The sequence below is a fragment of the Colletotrichum spaethianum genome (genome assembly GCF_022836535.1).
Source record: "Colletotrichum spaethianum MAFF 239500 DNA, contig58, whole genome shotgun sequence".
NCBI lineage: Eukaryota > Fungi > Ascomycota > Sordariomycetes > Glomerellales > Glomerellaceae > Colletotrichum > Colletotrichum spaethianum.
Genome location: NW_026054828.1, coordinates 57,759 through 73,660, shown reverse-complemented (window position 1 = coordinate 73,660; position 15,902 = coordinate 57,759). Strand labels below are relative to the sequence as shown.

Genomic DNA, 15,902 nt, shown 5'->3' with positions numbered 1-15,902 from the left:
CTGTGGCTTCTAGGCGGGGAGGACCCGGGGCTGGGCTGGACACACTGGAGTGGGCGGACTCTCCAGTTCCAACTCCAACTCGCATGCCCGCGCCGGACGCGCACCACCATATCGCCCGCCTGTGCCACCTTGGCGTCGCAGGCGGAGATTAGGTAAGCCTGGTACATGATTGGAGTTGCGGTACCCGCTGGGTAGGTAATCACAGTACTATTACATAGGTAGTGCGGCCTCCGGTTCGGGCTCCGGATCCTTCGCCAACTCCGCCAGCTGGCTGGGCTCCTTTTTTTTCTCTTTCCCGTTCAATCAGCACCAGCGACAACAGACTCGGAAGTGTTGCGAACCAGAATCCTTGGCAGCTTACCACCCGGTCTGGTGGAGGGAACGCAGCACTATGTACACGTCCTCCAAGTGCATGAGCAAAGAGTTGCCCTGAGATGAGGCCCCGTGCTTTCAACTCATTTTGGTTTTTATTTTACACGTATTACAGGGCCTCCAATTTACCCACCCTTCCACCCCTGGTTTCCCTAGGTAGGGACGAAGAGCCTGCGCAATACCTAGCAGCACCCATCCCCTGTGTGCCCACCAAAAGTGTTGAGCTGGTCAGCCTCGACAATCCCATCTCAGGGACCAACATTCAGGTCCGAGTCCCGACATGCTGGGGACAGGCGCCCCAGCCCAGCGCACGACTTGTAAATGCCCTGAAGACACTATCGGGTAGCCTCCGAATGGGTCAGTCCCGTGGCCCGCGATTTGCTCGAGATTGGGCAGAATCCTGCCTCCGGCCAAGCCGAAACAATGCTGTCGACGCCTGTTGACATCATCACATGCCCTCCTCCATAATGTACTACATGCGGATGTCCACTACTACCGGTAGGTATGAGCACCGGTACGGGTGAAAGCTGGCTTTGGCTGGGCTGTGACACGTCTCTCCATCGGCTGAGGCGCGAGTTCTCCTATTTGCCTGCCTTTGCCTGCAAGCCGCTGAGCTAAAACCGAGATGCAGCTGCAAGTTGGTACCTATGAAGGCAGGCTGCTGCATTCGTCTGCGCTCTCCTTTGTTGGCTTTGTCCGTGTCTTTGACAGTTGCTCCGAGCTTTGCCGCCTTCTAGCCCTCCACCACATGCCGGCCGGCCTGTGCGGTTCCCGGCTCCCGATGACTGACATTAGGTACGCATGTACCTATGTAAATTGATACCTTGGGTAGGAACTTGCGGCATGTGGGCCGTGGCTTGCAGGATTGTGGCTCGAGACTGTGTGGCTGTGCAAAAGCTCTCTACCCTCTTGACGACGCGTTGGCTCTCACCGCGTCTCGTCTCGCGTCTGTGTTCTTAGTGCTGCCCGATAAGATAAGAAAAGTCATGGTTGCTTGCCTGGCGCAACCTGTACGCCGCACCTGCCACTATTCACAACAGATATGTCAACACGCCGAATACAAACACCGTCAGTCGCCAATGGGTCATTGATCCGTGGCTTGACGCTCCACAACCATCATGGATGACTTCTCCGACGACGATTTTGACGACCTGAACGACGTCACCCTCCAAGAGCTCGAGAACAACGCCATCCAGTTCACCCAGGTACAGCGCAAGCCCGAATCTCAAACTTATGACCGTTCCCAAGTCCAAAATTACGATGACCTCGAGTTCGAAGACGACGACCTAGATGACACAGAGGTAACCAACGAGCTTTTGCCTCCCGTTGCTCGTCCGGTCGCAGACAAGACCATTGCCCAGCATCAGCCCCAACCACCAAGACATCCTTCTCTTCCACCACAGCAGCGATGGAACCCTGCACCAGCCCCCGCCAATCCACCTGTCCTGTCTTCGCGGCCTCGATACCCTCCACCAGTACCGTCCTACGTTCCTCCGGACGCTTCGCAACGCTTTCAAAACGGCCCTGTCGGCGCTCCCTATCGGCCCCTCCCAAGTCCATACGTCAGGCCTCCCCCTCCACCCGCCTCCTCACGCTTCGACCCCCAGGACGCCGCCCAGTCACAAGTTCCCGGGGTGGTCAGCAACGATGTCGTTGCTGCCCTTCAACAACGAGTCAAGGCACTCGAGGCTGAGCTCAACTCAACCCGTGGCGAAGTCTCCATCATACGGACAAATTCATCAAAAGCCGAGCAAGACCATGTCGCTGAGGTGGCCCGCCTCAAGAGGCAAAATGCCGAACAAGTTGCCAAGCAGGAGAGGGCTGTCGAGGCCGCCGTCGCTGCCGAGAGACAGGCCACCACCGAGCTGCAATTCTTGCAGCGAGATATGAAAGAGGCGTCGCGCCGTCCTCGTCCGCGGGAAACCGCTCCAATACCTACGGCGCCGGGTACGACCACGCCTAAGAAGACGGCCAAGACCTGGGGCATGGCGGACGGCTTCGACGACATGGACATTGCCCCGAGCCCGAGCAAGACTAGGGGGAAATCTCGAGATGCTGGTCCCGTTGCCGTGCCTCTGTCCGAGAGGACACCTACCAAAGGCAAACGGAAAAGACCAACGGTTGACAGTCCGGTCATGGCTCTGGAAACTCACGCCGAGGACATCGTCATGGTTGACGAAACGGCGACTGCAAACTCCGCAGTTCGCTATTCGGGCCCTGGTCCAACTGCGCTCCCTTTCGAGGTATGTATCATCGCCCTCATTGACACTAGGACACTAGGTCTCGTCGCTAACAGCCAATGCTAGTTCCTCCAAGTCATCTTGGATCATGGGTCCTTGCATGGAGAGCCGCCTACGTTTGACATCTTGTCACGCTACTCTTACCCATCCGATCCTACAACATCTTTCGCCTCTCTCATCTTTCGTGAACTACCTCTGATGGGCAACCCATTGAATCCAGTTCAGCTACTAATAGACTTCGCCCACCACGTAATCCGCATGTGGAGCCAATGTTTGGACGAGGGCTTCCTTCGACCGATCTGGGACTTGGCCTCACTGCTCTCATTCACTCTCCAGCTGCAGACTATATCCGTTGTGCCGCAGATCATCAAGGAATTGATCCCAGTCCTGCAGCAGTCCATCTACATGGTTGCCGAAGCACGGTTCAAAAGCATAGATGGCAATATTTCATCCGATCCTAGCACGGACGCCATGCAGCAGCAGGTTGACACCACTTACATCTTGTCCCTTCTCTACGCCTCTGCTGCAGCCTGCGCCACCATCCTGGCGGAAACGGACGGCGGCGCGCAAACAAGGCAAGCTGATTTTTGGCAACGAATCACTCTCGACTTGGTTCTCATCTTGCTCACGCCCAAGCAACGCTTAGACGACATCATCGGCATGCTCGACATGCTTTGCACTTCCGCACTGCCTAGCTCCATCGGACCCATCATACCAGGAAAAGAGCCCGACTTGGTCGCCAGAATGGTCATTGACAAGGTTTCCCTCAACCTCGTTGACTTGCCTCGAGCCGCTTCCTCAACGAGCCAGAAGCACGCTGTGAGATTTGCAGTTCTACGAACCCTAATGGCTTTTGCTTGTACCCCTTATGGAGCACGACAGATCGCGGGCCACGTCAGTGTCATACCACGTCTGGTTACAGCGCTGAGTGAGCTGGTTGATATTCTGTACGACGTTTCTGACCCTGTAGTGAAGACCGTTAGTGGCGCTTCTTCCGACTCGCGCAGGGACGGGCCCGTGAGTGCTACCCCGGACGACCCCCGCAATAGTGTCGACGACTCGGATGATGGCCGTAATGATCCGTCTCTCCTGATATCGCAGATCATTTTGCTACTCCACACCATGGTGACGGATCCGACCACGGCCAATATTGCCAATATACTTCCCAAGCTCTCAGTGTCTCATGGAGGTTCTCAGCGGTATATTCTGTCTCTTTCGAGGCTCAACTTTGCCGAGGAGGACTTGGTTTACGAAGCGGCCATCGATGCGGATACGGTGGATCGGGCCCATGAGTTGCTGGAGCTTGCCGTCACTCCAGACGAAGGCGATAGTATTGCAGTGTCATTCGGAGTATGACCTGCTAGCGACACCTCCCTTCCACCCCCAAGCTTGGCAGTATCTACTTACGTGACACACTACTGGACGGTGACCGTCCACCAAGTCAGGTCTCCACGACATCCAGAGTGTTTGTACGGCAGGGGCGGTAGTGGTCTGGCACCAGTACCATGGACTTGTCAGAATGACGGATGCGGATATGCCAGGGACGCCTCGGTACCAAAGCAAGCATTCGTGTGGGTGTGAGGCTGTCAAGAGATACTCTGGTTCGTGTCATCACATTGTTCGTCACATTGAAATAGTGCAAACATCATGCAACGCTGAACACTGAAAGCATTAGACAAGGACCGAAGCCACTGATTCGGGTTGTGACGCACAGGCAGAACTCTCTCTCGGGGCGAGACCACGGTGGCTGCCATGGGCTGGGCGGTGTGCCGCGCCCTCGCATCCTTCTTTGCCGGATAGTTTCAAGACCGTCATTCGCAATTGGAATCGCCGTGGAATCGATATGGAATTTTTCTGAAGGGTGGGCACTCGGCCGAGTGACCATTGGCCCAAGAAGCTCACGCTGCTCTTACTGGGGCCGTGCTCGGGGACGACGAGAAGATCTCGCCCCCCGTATCGACTGGATGGGCAAGTTTGCAAAGTCGCTCTGACCCGATGTACTAAGCGATGGCTTCGTTCGACTCTGCTGATCTCGAGTTGTTCAAAGGCCTCGAAACGCGCTGTCTAGCTATGTCCGTCCATGGAAAGTGCCGACTAGAGATAGCAATTGACGGCGCTAGTCAGGCAAGGTCTTTGCTCCATTGCTTAGCGTCCTTCAGTGGTCGCCCAATGCAGCACGCGCCCCTGAGTCAAAGAGCTGCCTCTCATCCCACAAAGCAGCCACTTTCGGTTGTCCGTCCCAAAATGCCAACACTGATTAGGCCTGGGCCTTTCAGGTCCGAGGCCGGTTCGTCCGGTGTGGTCTGCGAAGGGCTTCGCCCAAGTCAAGGCCAGGACGACATCACCACGTCGATTCTTGCTTGACGCGACTCGACTCGACTCGACTCAAGGCGGGGTCAAAGGCCACCAAAGACAAGTGAGGTGCATTGATAATGGCATGATGCTTATGGCAAGCGCTAGAACTTGGCCGTTAAACCTACCAAGTCGCACAAGGCCGTTCAGGAACGGAGGGGTGGGAGCCACTTTGTGCATACTCCGAGCTGAAGCCTCCGACGGAACGAACACACACACCCCCCTCAGCCCGCCGCCCTCCCCCCATCCCATCCCATCACGGATGGCATATATGGTGCCAGTTCACCGCACGTCCTTGCGACCAGATTCCGGCGGAACGTTCTTCTTTCCTTATCAACTCTTCACTCCGTTCGTTTGCTGCTTATCCCATCAAACGCCGCCATCATGAACATTCTCTTCCTTTGCACGGCGCACAACTCGTTGTCGCAGCGTCTGTACTTGGCCCTTTCTAAGTCTCACACCATCACCATCGAATATGCCCTCTCAGACGAAGCCATGATTGAGGCGTCCAGGTTGGCCAAGCCCAATCTCATTATCTGCCCATTCCTCACCACTCGGGTCCCTCGCGAAGTCTACGAAAATTACCTTACCCTCATCATCCACCCCGGCCCTCCTGGTGACGCTGGACCTAGCGCCTTGGACTGGGTGCTGATGGGCGACGACGGAACCGAGGCAGACCCCGAGGCCCTTATCCGGGACGGCACATGGAGCGAGTTCGGTCGATCGTACTGGGGTGTCACAGTCCTTCAAGCCGTTGAGGAATTCGACGCCGGACCAGTGTGGGCTTTTGAGCAGTTCCCCTTGCAAATCGACTCACCCGACATCACAAAGTCGAGCATTTATCGTGGTCCCGTCACGCGGGCCGCTCTCACAGCCACCCTCGCAGCCATTGAGAGGATTCAAACCGCCTCTGTTCAAGCAGCTTCACCCTACACCCCTCCCCCTTCGCCGGGCAATGAGAAGTTCGCCCCGCACCTTGTCACCCCGCTCATCCAAGCAAAACCCGCATACCGCGACGCCTCAGTGACACTGCAGAAAGCCTTCCTTGGCGGAGTAACACGTCACCGTCCCCTTCTCAAAGCCGCTCAACGCGATTTTGACATCCAGTCACACACGGCTCGGGAAATATCGCGAAGGATCCGATCTTCGGACTCCCAGCCGGGCTGTCTGACCAAACTTTTTGGCCCAGCCCTGTACGTCTACGGCGGTACTATCGAGGAGGGTGACGACCTCACCGGCCCGGCACGCCCCGGACAAATCATTGCCTACCGAGACGATGCTGTTTGCGTTGCGACGTGCGACGAGAAGGCCGTTTGGATCACTCACATCCGCCGCGTCAAGAAGAAGACGGACGCCATGTTGTGGCCCAAGGTTCCAGCCATCTCCGGCCTGCGGGAGCTGGGCATCATCACCACCGACGCCGTCGCAGAGAACCGCATCTCGAGGGCCACCATTGACTGGTCACGAGCCCCGCACAGCACTCAGCAGGATGTTTGGGTCGACTTTCAGACCTTTCCTGGTGCCAGGCGGGTTGCGTTCCTCTACTTCGACTTCTACAACGGCGCCATGAGCACGGAGCAGTGCGCCCGCATGATTGGCGCCCTTGACTTCATCACATCCACCCATGTCGTGGAACGGCCCCTTAGCGCTGTTGTGCTCATGGGGGTGAAGGGTACTTCAGCAACGGCATTGCATTGAACGTTATCGAGGCTGCTGCTGACCCGGCCCTCGAGTCTTGGTTGAACATCAACCGCATTGATGATGTGGTACACTACCTGTTGCATGAGTTCCCCTCACGCAACATCCTTACCGTTGCCGGCATCAGAGGCAACTGCGCAGCGGGAGGCGTCGCCATGGCCGCCGCATGCGACGTTGTTCTCGCTGGATCTGAAGTGGTCCTCAACCCGGCTTACCGTGCCATTGGTCTGCACGGCTCCGAATACCACTCCCTGTCATACACCGGAAGATGTGGCCCGGCTGGAGCCACCAAGCTCTTGCGTGGCATGGCACCCCTTTCGACGGCCGATGCTCGCACGATGGGCTTGGTCGACCATACGATTCCGGGCTCCGGCGCCCTTCTCGACACTCGCATGCGCAACCTCGTCAAGTCGATGCTCTCCTCTGAAAAGAAGCTAGCGGGAGCCTGGAAGAGCAACGTCGACGTCACGCCGGCCGGTCTGGCCCGCGCGCGTGCCGAGGAGCTGGGAGAGATGTCCAAGGACTTCTGGAGTGCGAGGTCGCAACGATACCACCTCCGCCGCCGAGACTTTGTTCGCAAGATCAAGGCTGTCAAGACACCGCTGCGGTTTGCGACCCACCGCCGAGGCGCCGGGGAGCTTGACGAAGAGGAGTCGGATGAGTTTGATGACGTCTCCAGCTTCGAGCGCAAGGCACGGGCAAGTTTGATGGCCGAACAGCTGAAGGGCTATGTGGAGAGCATGACGTTGACCTCGTCTTCTCAACGGGTCGACAGCGGTCACAGTCCCACTTCACATCATTCTAGAGCGGCGAGCGAGAGCGTGGGCAAGCGGGACTTGAGGCCCGTCTTCTCATGTTACTACGACGTTACGGCGTCGTGAAGGGGCTTGTCCTGACGGGTGTTTCACTGTACAAACGACTTTCGTTTAGAACTGGCATGTTTGCCGTTCATGGTGTTGATCTACTTTGTAATATGTTAGTGGACGGCTAGCGGATTTTTGGCTACTTTCAGCACAACAATACCAATCCTGCATGTTTATGAGAGCACACCAATCATTCCTCGGCTCTTCTCCTTGACATCTGGAAAGGCCTGCGTCCAAAAAAGAAAGAAAGTAAGAAAGAAAACCAAAAGGCGCCCGCCTGTCATGCACAGCGCTTGAAAGGGGACCTTGGTGACATGGTCCGTCGAAACAGGTACAAGCGAGGAAGCCGTCCCAAGCCCCTATCACTTCCTGAATGCTAACGGCACATGCTTTCCCGTCCAGGCTAGCGTTTCGCTCTCAGTCCCTCTAGCCTCTCATAGGCTCAGCTCAAACTAGTGGCCACTCTTCCCCAATGATCATTCTTGGCCGGAACCTCCCTTTCGACTCACCCATTTGTCAAAGTGTTTATGTGCAACCCAGAAACGAAACATGAGCAACAAGCTCACAGCAGCAGATGATTCGGTGGAATGGCCCGGGCCTTTGGGTTCTGGAACGCTATCACGTACCGAGAAGTCGGTCCTTTGATGTATGCCGTACCCTTCTCACCGGTCAATGAGCCAACAGAGCGGGGTGGTGCCGGATCCGGGGTTACGTCGTGGGGTGTGGGGTGCCGACAGGGGGCCGTCCTGATATCCACCTCGCACACATCCACCCACCACCCCCCAAGCCTCACATTCCCTATGGGGACCTAGCCTGAATGGTGTCTGCCTCGCCTCGTCTACCCTCTGAGGAAGAGAGATGGAGGCGCCTCTAAAAATACAGCCCTCCATACAACGTATGAGATTGGAAGAACCCCGCCCGTACGGTTCCTTAAAGGGTCGGTCTCAGGGACCCATCCAACCTAGAACCAAGCCTCGAAACAAACTTCAAAGCGCGACGCCGAACGACAAGCCAGTACGGAACCGTTTCTGAACTCGGCTGTTGATGACATCACATCAAAGGAAAAGTGATTTGCTTTCCGAGCTTTCGGGGATGGTTGTACCCGCACCCCTTCGCCAGTCACGTCGCCATTCGCTATCTTGGACGCGCAGATCATGACGCTAATCGGGACCAAGCTTTGCGGAGATCCCACATCACCTGCATCATAGAGCACAAGGCATCGAGCTCTACGGCTCTGGGGGCGTCAGTCGCCGGGGGAAGGTGGAAGGCGGAAGACCAATTGAGGGTCTACGACTTATCGTGACAGTTTGCCAGATTGCCTGTCAACGAGGACGATCTGCTGGGCCCTGGGGCATAAGTATGGATGTGCTTCTCACTGCCCAGTCGAATCACGCAATTGAGATCTTGAATGCCATCACCCACAGTTGTACCATATTATTACCACTACGATGAATGAATTAAATATCAAAAGCGGTCGCCGTGTGTCCTTTGGAAGAGGCGGAGCCGGCAACATTCGTGGGTTTTTTCTGGAAACCGCCGGCTGTTTTCGCCATGTGAAGCTAACACGCGTATTTTTAGGTCATTACGCCGATGCTCGGATCGTCGAAGACGCACCGTCCCCTGGAAGACGGCGGAGGAGCAGTGTATGGAGCGCAAGCTCGGCCGAGTCAACACCTAAGGGCACCAGCCTCATCCACGGTGTGCGAGACATGTTCAGAAGGAAATCTTTAGACGACACCCCCGAAGAACCCCCGGCGGAAGCAATTAGGAGGAACAGTGGTGCATGAACGGTTGGCCCTCTTGGCCAATATTCAGAAGAGAAGGAGTGAGGAGTAAGACTTGATGCTAGAGGAACTATATAATATGCAACACGGCTCGCAACGGCGGGATGGAGAATCAGCTGGTTTGGCTTCGTTCAATTTTCATTAGCACAAACGTCCTAGCGTCCAGTCAACTTACAACGTGGCACAACGGTGTGATGGCTGCAATACAGATTTAAGATACCCAATCGACATAGTCGCTAACGAGTTGACATTCGACAAGTGACGGCATTTCATGAACAATTTCTGTTTAAGGAGATGTCTGACCCATACCTAGCAAGTATCATGGGACTATTTTCCAAACAGGCAAACAGTCATATAGACATGTTAACGCCTGTTACCTACATAGAGTGGTTCGAAGCGTCCGTCTGACAGCTTTAGTCATGGGATTTCCTCAAGCTTTTTAAATCCTGGAAACGGACTGCGACGGTCTACAGACGTACTCAGCCACGTCGAGTGATCTCATATGGAAATAAAAATGTTATCAGTAACGTTGCACAGTTTCTTGCCTCTCGGGAGCGAATATTCCTGATTCTAGGGCCTAGAGGGAAATGGTTAGGATGATCATGGTGATGAGCCCAACGTCAGCCGAGTTGCCCAAACTTTGACGAGACGCGTAGGGCTGCGTTTGCTTGGGAGGCCCGTTCACAGTCCGCAGTCAATCAAGACGCGGGGTAGAGATGCTGACGCATCAATGCGGAAGCTGCTACTAGATTCTCTCTTTGAGTTTGACTCTGCCTATAGAAACATCTAACGACAGGTTTGAGGTGATCACCTTAGCCGAACCGCCATCTCAACTACGTGTTCCAAAGCCTTCTTCTCACCATAGCCGGAAATGTCTAATCGTCATGAGATTGACAAAGATGGAGATATCATCCTCCAGCTGAGTCGCATGGATGTTGACGATGCTGAGGTTGCCGAGGGCAGAGAGAGCGGCGAGTATGCCGATGAGAAGCTCGCGAACTATGAACAAGTCACGAACGATGAGCTGAGGGTCTCCTCCAAGGTTCTCATGTTGAACTCGCCGGTATTCAAAGCCATGCTTGGCGGGAAGTTTAAGGAGGCCACTGAACTTGCAAAGTCTACGGGCTTCTCCGACCCTTGCAGTATCGATCTCCCCGATGACGATGTCGAGGCAATGACCACCCTGTGCCAGATTCTTCACAACGTTTATGTGGTTGAAAGACCAGAGCCGATAGACCTATCTCGATTGGCATTCATCGGCGACAAATACGAATGTACCCAAGCGCTAAAGTATTGTGGAATGGTCTGGATCAGAGACTGGCTGCAGGATTTCGACGAGAACGTGCCGCCAATGACTGATTTTTGTCATCTGTTGGTGTTCTCGTATGTGGTAGACCTCCCTCTCGAGTTTTCAGAGATATCCTGGAGAATCTTCCTCTATCATAAAGGCCCTTTTTTATCGACTTCAGACCAAGTCAAGATATTCGCAGATCATCCTCTGCTACGGCACGATATCATCCGTAAGCCTACTTTAAAGCCACAATACCTGAGGCGAGGCTGATTAGCTTAGGTTGCCTCGAAGAAAAACGCCACGGGTGCTGCAATGCATTCTACAAAGGCCTCATTAACCCTCTAACTTGGACCTGGGATATCTCGCAAAACCCATGCGTAAGGTCGGCAAAAGCACTTGGGGCTTATATGGAAACTCTCCGCAAGTCCAATATCCTGCCCAATGATATCGACTTTGCGACACACAAATTCTGCAACCTTTTAGAAACAGCGGTCGACCTTCCCAAGATCACCATGCTGGAGTTTCCTTGCATACGAGAGATAGGGGTCTGCGGCTGTCGTTCAAACAAGTATATCAGTCGCAACTTGTCACACGAAGTCGAGAAGGAAGCAAAGAAGATTATCCAACAGAGGCGGATCTTCAACTGTCTGGACTGCCTGAAGAGTGATGGTGCGTCTGGGAAAGCACAGTCATGCCGTATACCCCATTTCTCCGAGTAAATCATGGATGAGCAGGTCTCTCAACACACTTGAGCGAAGTAAGTTTTAGACGGCGACTAGGAGTTTGTAAGCTTTGTCGATGTTTTACTTTTGTAGCTTAGAATGCAAAGCAGCCTGTGTACAGTGCTACTTTGCCAACTAACGATCGCGATTAAATACAGATCAAGCTCGCCGTGCTCAACCATCGTGGGAACTGTCAAACAACACAACTTGCCGCCAAACCTTTAATTAACAGTGACATCGCCCTTACTGAACTCATTGTACTCATTGTTTCAAATATCAGCTGTGGAGCAAACCCCAAGTCACAATAAGCATCTTCTGAGCATTGTTACACTGAACGGTCCCTTGCAACCCTAGTTTCCCGTCTTGTGCCAAAACGCCATATCTCGTCGTGTAGAAGCGAATGTCGTTCGTACCGATGCTCATTGGGCTGTCAGAATTGCCGGAGTCGGCGTGTCTGGCCGCGAAACTGCAAGATCCCGAGCTTACAATGCGAGCCCAACCATCTGAGGAGAAGTCGCTGGGCTGCAATGTCCAAAATCCGTTCTGGTTGCTCAGAGATCTGGCGAGCGCTTGGCAATCCGCGGCCGAAGGGGCTGAAGCCGAATAGTCTGCCGCAGGATCCTCGGCCAGTTCACCGCACCACTCGTCTCTTCCGGACGAGAAGGCAGAGCGCTTGGAGAGCCGCACTGGCCGTGTGCCCTCGGATCCTTTGGTGAATTGGAGTCTGCGGTTTACATGAATGATTGAGGCAGTGCCGTCAGCATCGATAAACGTTCGAGGAACCATGATCTCTAGCCCATTTTCGGAAGCGACCGCGATTGTGGCAAGGCTTATGATGGTGGCCCAAAGCAATTTGTTGATAAGGACATGCATCTTGGGATAATTGCTGACTATTTCGATGACAAAAACGTAATGAGAAAAAACTATGTCTTGGTTGTATTAAGCTTAAAAACCAACTTATTGAGTAATTGTTGGTGCTTTGTTAATAAGTAGGAGATGATGCTGTTGTGGTAAGAATTGAGGGAAAGGCACGCGCAGACAGCTTCCTTATATTCATCACGACCCGCCAACAATTGTCATCACACCAAGCACAGGGAAAGCAAGGAATGTCGCGCGAACCACTATGCTTGACGTCGTGCAGTTGGTATGTGCTATTGGACGTGCAGTGTGCAATCCTTCGCATGGGCTGACAAGGTGCCCGACTTCGTCACAAACACAAGATTTAAGTGGGATGCAAGTGATTCGCCAAATGGACGCCATGCCCCCCCAATGTTTAATGAATCTCTCCGCACGGCAGTCCTTTGTGAAGTCAGCCGGGGGCTACGCTCACGATGTATGTTGGGTTGAAAGTCTAAGTCATGGCCTGGATGTGATTGTGACGGGAAGCGGCCCCCGAAAGAGCGGGGATTGGCAACGGAAGCGCCCAGCACGGAGGTGACATCCATGCGGCACATGTGCATTGGTGCGTAACAGCCAATCACAACGTTATATCGACTGTTGGTTTAGTCTAGGAATTGCAAGCGTCCACAGCTGTGTTGACGAATAACAAAATTGTGCATGAGGTTTTTGTGATTGTGCTGGCCTTGATGGCCGAGGATACCCCTGAATTCAAGGTTGATTGCTGGTGGCGTAAGGAGTTTGGGGGCCAGGAGGGGTTGTCAGATCTCGAGGACCCCCGGCTGAAAGGCCGCATGATTGCCCGCAGCTGGGGCAACACGTTACCGCAAAAGGCCAAGACATTCAATCATGTTTGTCAAAGATGCGGGCTTTCCTGTCAAATGTGTGTTTGTGTTTGCCGTAGGGTGAATGGGTGGAAACTGCCGCGCTTCAGATCTTCACAATGCGTGTCGCCAAGGCTGCATGCAAAACGTTCACATTTGTAGATGCGGGCCGCAGAACTTGCCTAGGAATGGAAGCACAGAGAAGGTTCACTAAGGTTCCTGTTGAGGCCCATATCGAGACGGTATCGCACGATTAGGTAGTCAGACGTTGGTTTTGGTGTCCACGGCTATGCGCCTACCCGAACCTCCCAATCAGAAAGACCGCGCCTTGGCGGTGCGTTGGTGCGGGACGGCTTTGTCCGGCTCAAACGAGCCAGTTTTGGTCGTTCAAGCAACTCGAGCAACGTCAGCCTCCAAGTTGGAGACGGCCTGCCTGACGGTATCCATTCCTTCAACATCATCTTCAAGAAACCTTGTTGCCTCGTAACGATGCGGCAGGCCCTTCGCAAGAAAGAGCTTGACCCTGCTCTCCTTGAGGCAATCGACCATGTGGTTGCTCACTGAGAGGTCAACATCATCGTCTGCATCGCCTTGTATGATGGTTGTGGGCGGCCAGGCTGCAGCTCTGGCGGTTTCCGATTCCAACTTGGCCCACTCATAGCCTGGATCAATGTCGGCAACGAGGACCGGAAACTCATTTTTGTAAAGGTAATAGTCGTAAAGACATCCACGAGGGAATTTATCGACATTCCCATCATTGGTGAGGGGCACCGGATGGATGCTGAATGCGGTGTTCTTGGAGCCAGTGGGAAGGATCTTGTCAAGATGAAAGACTTGAGGGTCATTGGCCGACGTTGATCCTGCGGATACCGGCTCGGATAGATGATGGGACATTTGGGCTTCCGTGATGGGCTCGGGGGTGAGTAAGACGGAAGATTTGAAGAAGGGATGCTGGAAGGTGGTGATGCCAGTGACTGACAGCAGTGCAATGGGAGGTGGCGTAAGATGATGAGCCGTTAGGGACGCCATGAAAAAGCCTGGAGGCATGCTTCAGCGTCTACTCAATGCAGAACGAGGACACGATGACTACTCACCCGCACTTCCACCACCAACAATCACCTTGCGTTCAACGGAAGCTCTTTCGGACAGTTGCCAGCGTCTCGCAAACGTGTAAGCCGCCCGAGCGTCCTCGAGCAGGCCCGAGGCCTTGGCTTGAGGAAGCATGCGGTAGCTGGCGCTGATAAGCGGCCATTTGTTCTTGAAGCAAACCTGTTATGTTTTGTTAAGTAATTACAGACCACAGACATCGGCGAGCACGATGAGACGCAAGGATTTGGTGGACTCACCTGTGCAAGCCATGGCGGAACACAAGCCTTGGAACCCGTCACGAGACCACCTGAGTGAAAGTACAGGAAGACGGGGGAGGTGATCGGGTAGTCTTCCGCCGCATAGACATCACACTCCAGCGGGATGGTATGTCGAGCAAAGATATGCGTCGTCTTTGTCAGTTGGTGAACGCCACGCAGTACTGGTGACAACATTTCGACTTAATGCAGTTTATGATGAAGAACGTCTTACGCAGTGGGCGTGGTGAAACAAACGGCCCAACTTGAGTTGAGGCTAGGTACCTCAAAGTCTGCACACATTCCGAAGAATGAAGGACGGGTAAGCCATCGTGGATTCATCACGAGATATAAGTAGCCCAATAGGGTGATGGGTCAAATCAACCAGGTCGCGTCTCATTCGACATGACGACGCTCGAGTGGGCCAATCAAATGACACATTCTCAAATCCATGGTCCTGCGGAGGACAGTCTGATAATCAGAAGAGAAGAAGGGAAGGTAAATGCTACATCACGTGCCATGTATCGTGACTTTTGCCGATCGGCTGCAGGCCGCTCATTTGCGGGAAGGACCGACACTGAAGACAAGATGCGCTACCACGGTGTAAGTACCTAGGTGCGAAGCGAAACGGGCAGGAGGAGGAGGAGGGGCGCGCTCGGGATTGGGCGGGCGGGGTAACACGGTGGGAAAAGAGTGGTTCACGTGAAATCCTCCAGGCGGTGTACCTGATCGGGGCTAGCGCTCGAGTTCGCCGCGGGACGGGTTTGCCGGTAGCCCCGCCGCATCCTCTTCGTTCCTAACCAGGAATGGGCATGGCAATCAGTACGTAACGCCAGACAAAGCACCCACGTCGTATCGTCGAATCGAGTTCTGCTGACACATAACCTTTGGGCCCAGCACGCATTGATGTCACTCCGATCCCTGAGCGACTGCGGAATGACAATCCTTGCAGAAAAACATTTCGCCAACCGCTTTGCTCTGCCAAACTGCCAAACTGCCTGGAACGGCCTGGCCTGGGTCAAGCTCCCATTGCGTACGGCCTACCCTATCTATCTATACCCAGTCGCCTCTGCGAATGGCATAATATATCCCAACTCCTTCGCAATCGTTTGAGTAACGAGTCAGCCTTGGTGTGACAAATCTTTTTATCATGGTTCTGCCCGGGACTTTTGCAGCAAACTGATACCGGCATTACTATCCCATCACCGCTCTTTTCCCGTCCCGACATCGCCTCCGTCTCCGCCTCTACCCGTCGCCAACTTCTGCCACATGAACTCGAAACGATTGCATCTTCCCAGGAACACCAAGAACCTCCCCAAAAAGAAAAACATACAAGGTCGTTTATAGCCGAGTTTAATACAACCTTCGAGAGTTGATCTGCGTTTTCAAGATTCAACTTCGCTTAGCCCCGCCAAAGTCGACCTGGGGTCTCGGTCCGCAACCCCTCGCATGGTTTTCTCGGTTAGCCTGTAACGTCTTGTTGTTTGGGGGTAACGGCACAAAAATGTCAGGAAGC

General features: G+C 54.1%; 6 protein-coding genes across 6 annotated transcripts; 4 read left to right on the top strand and 2 right to left on the bottom strand.

The window, feature by feature from the left end:
- Positions 1–1,490: 1,490 nt before the first annotated feature.
- ColSpa_12161 (uncharacterized protein) lies at positions 1,491–3,968 on the top strand (the record flags this gene model as incomplete). Its single annotated transcript, XM_049278373.1, has 2 exons — positions 1,491–2,615; positions 2,838–3,968. The coding sequence occupies 2 exons, from the start codon at positions 1,491–1,493 to the stop codon at positions 3,966–3,968; spliced, it is 2,256 nt and encodes a 751-aa protein (XP_049134330.1).
- A 1,380-nt stretch (positions 3,969–5,348) lies between these two features.
- Positions 5,349–6,662, top strand: ColSpa_12160 (hydrogenase maturation factor HoxX; the record flags this gene model as incomplete). The annotated part of the gene is made up of 1 exon (XM_049278372.1): positions 5,349–6,662. One exon carries the CDS (start codon positions 5,349–5,351, stop codon positions 6,660–6,662), a length of 1,314 nt encoding a protein of 437 aa, XP_049134329.1.
- A 155-nt stretch (positions 6,663–6,817) lies between these two features.
- Positions 6,818–7,543, top strand: ColSpa_12159 (hydrogenase maturation factor HoxX; the record flags this gene model as incomplete). Its single annotated transcript, XM_049278371.1, has 1 exon — positions 6,818–7,543. The coding sequence occupies one exon, from the start codon at positions 6,818–6,820 to the stop codon at positions 7,541–7,543; it is 726 nt and encodes a 241-aa protein (XP_049134328.1).
- A 2,637-nt stretch (positions 7,544–10,180) lies between these two features.
- On the top strand, positions 10,181–10,755 carry ColSpa_12158 (uncharacterized protein; the record flags this gene model as incomplete). Its single annotated transcript, XM_049278370.1, has 2 exons — positions 10,181–10,692; positions 10,725–10,755. 2 exons carry the CDS (start codon positions 10,181–10,183, stop codon positions 10,753–10,755), a joined length of 543 nt encoding a protein of 180 aa, XP_049134327.1.
- Positions 10,756–11,598: 843 nt separating this feature from the next.
- On the bottom strand, positions 11,599–12,195 carry ColSpa_12157 (uncharacterized protein; the record flags this gene model as incomplete). Its single annotated transcript, XM_049278369.1, has 1 exon — positions 11,599–12,195. One exon carries the CDS (start codon positions 12,193–12,195, stop codon positions 11,599–11,601), a length of 597 nt encoding a protein of 198 aa, XP_049134326.1.
- A 1,235-nt stretch (positions 12,196–13,430) lies between these two features.
- Positions 13,431–14,584, bottom strand: ColSpa_12156 (lipase 2; the record flags this gene model as incomplete). Its single annotated transcript, XM_049278368.1, has 3 exons — positions 13,431–14,080; positions 14,138–14,312; positions 14,390–14,584. The coding sequence occupies 3 exons, from the start codon at positions 14,582–14,584 to the stop codon at positions 13,431–13,433; spliced, it is 1,020 nt and encodes a 339-aa protein (XP_049134325.1).
- Positions 14,585–15,902: the final 1,318 nt, after the last annotated feature.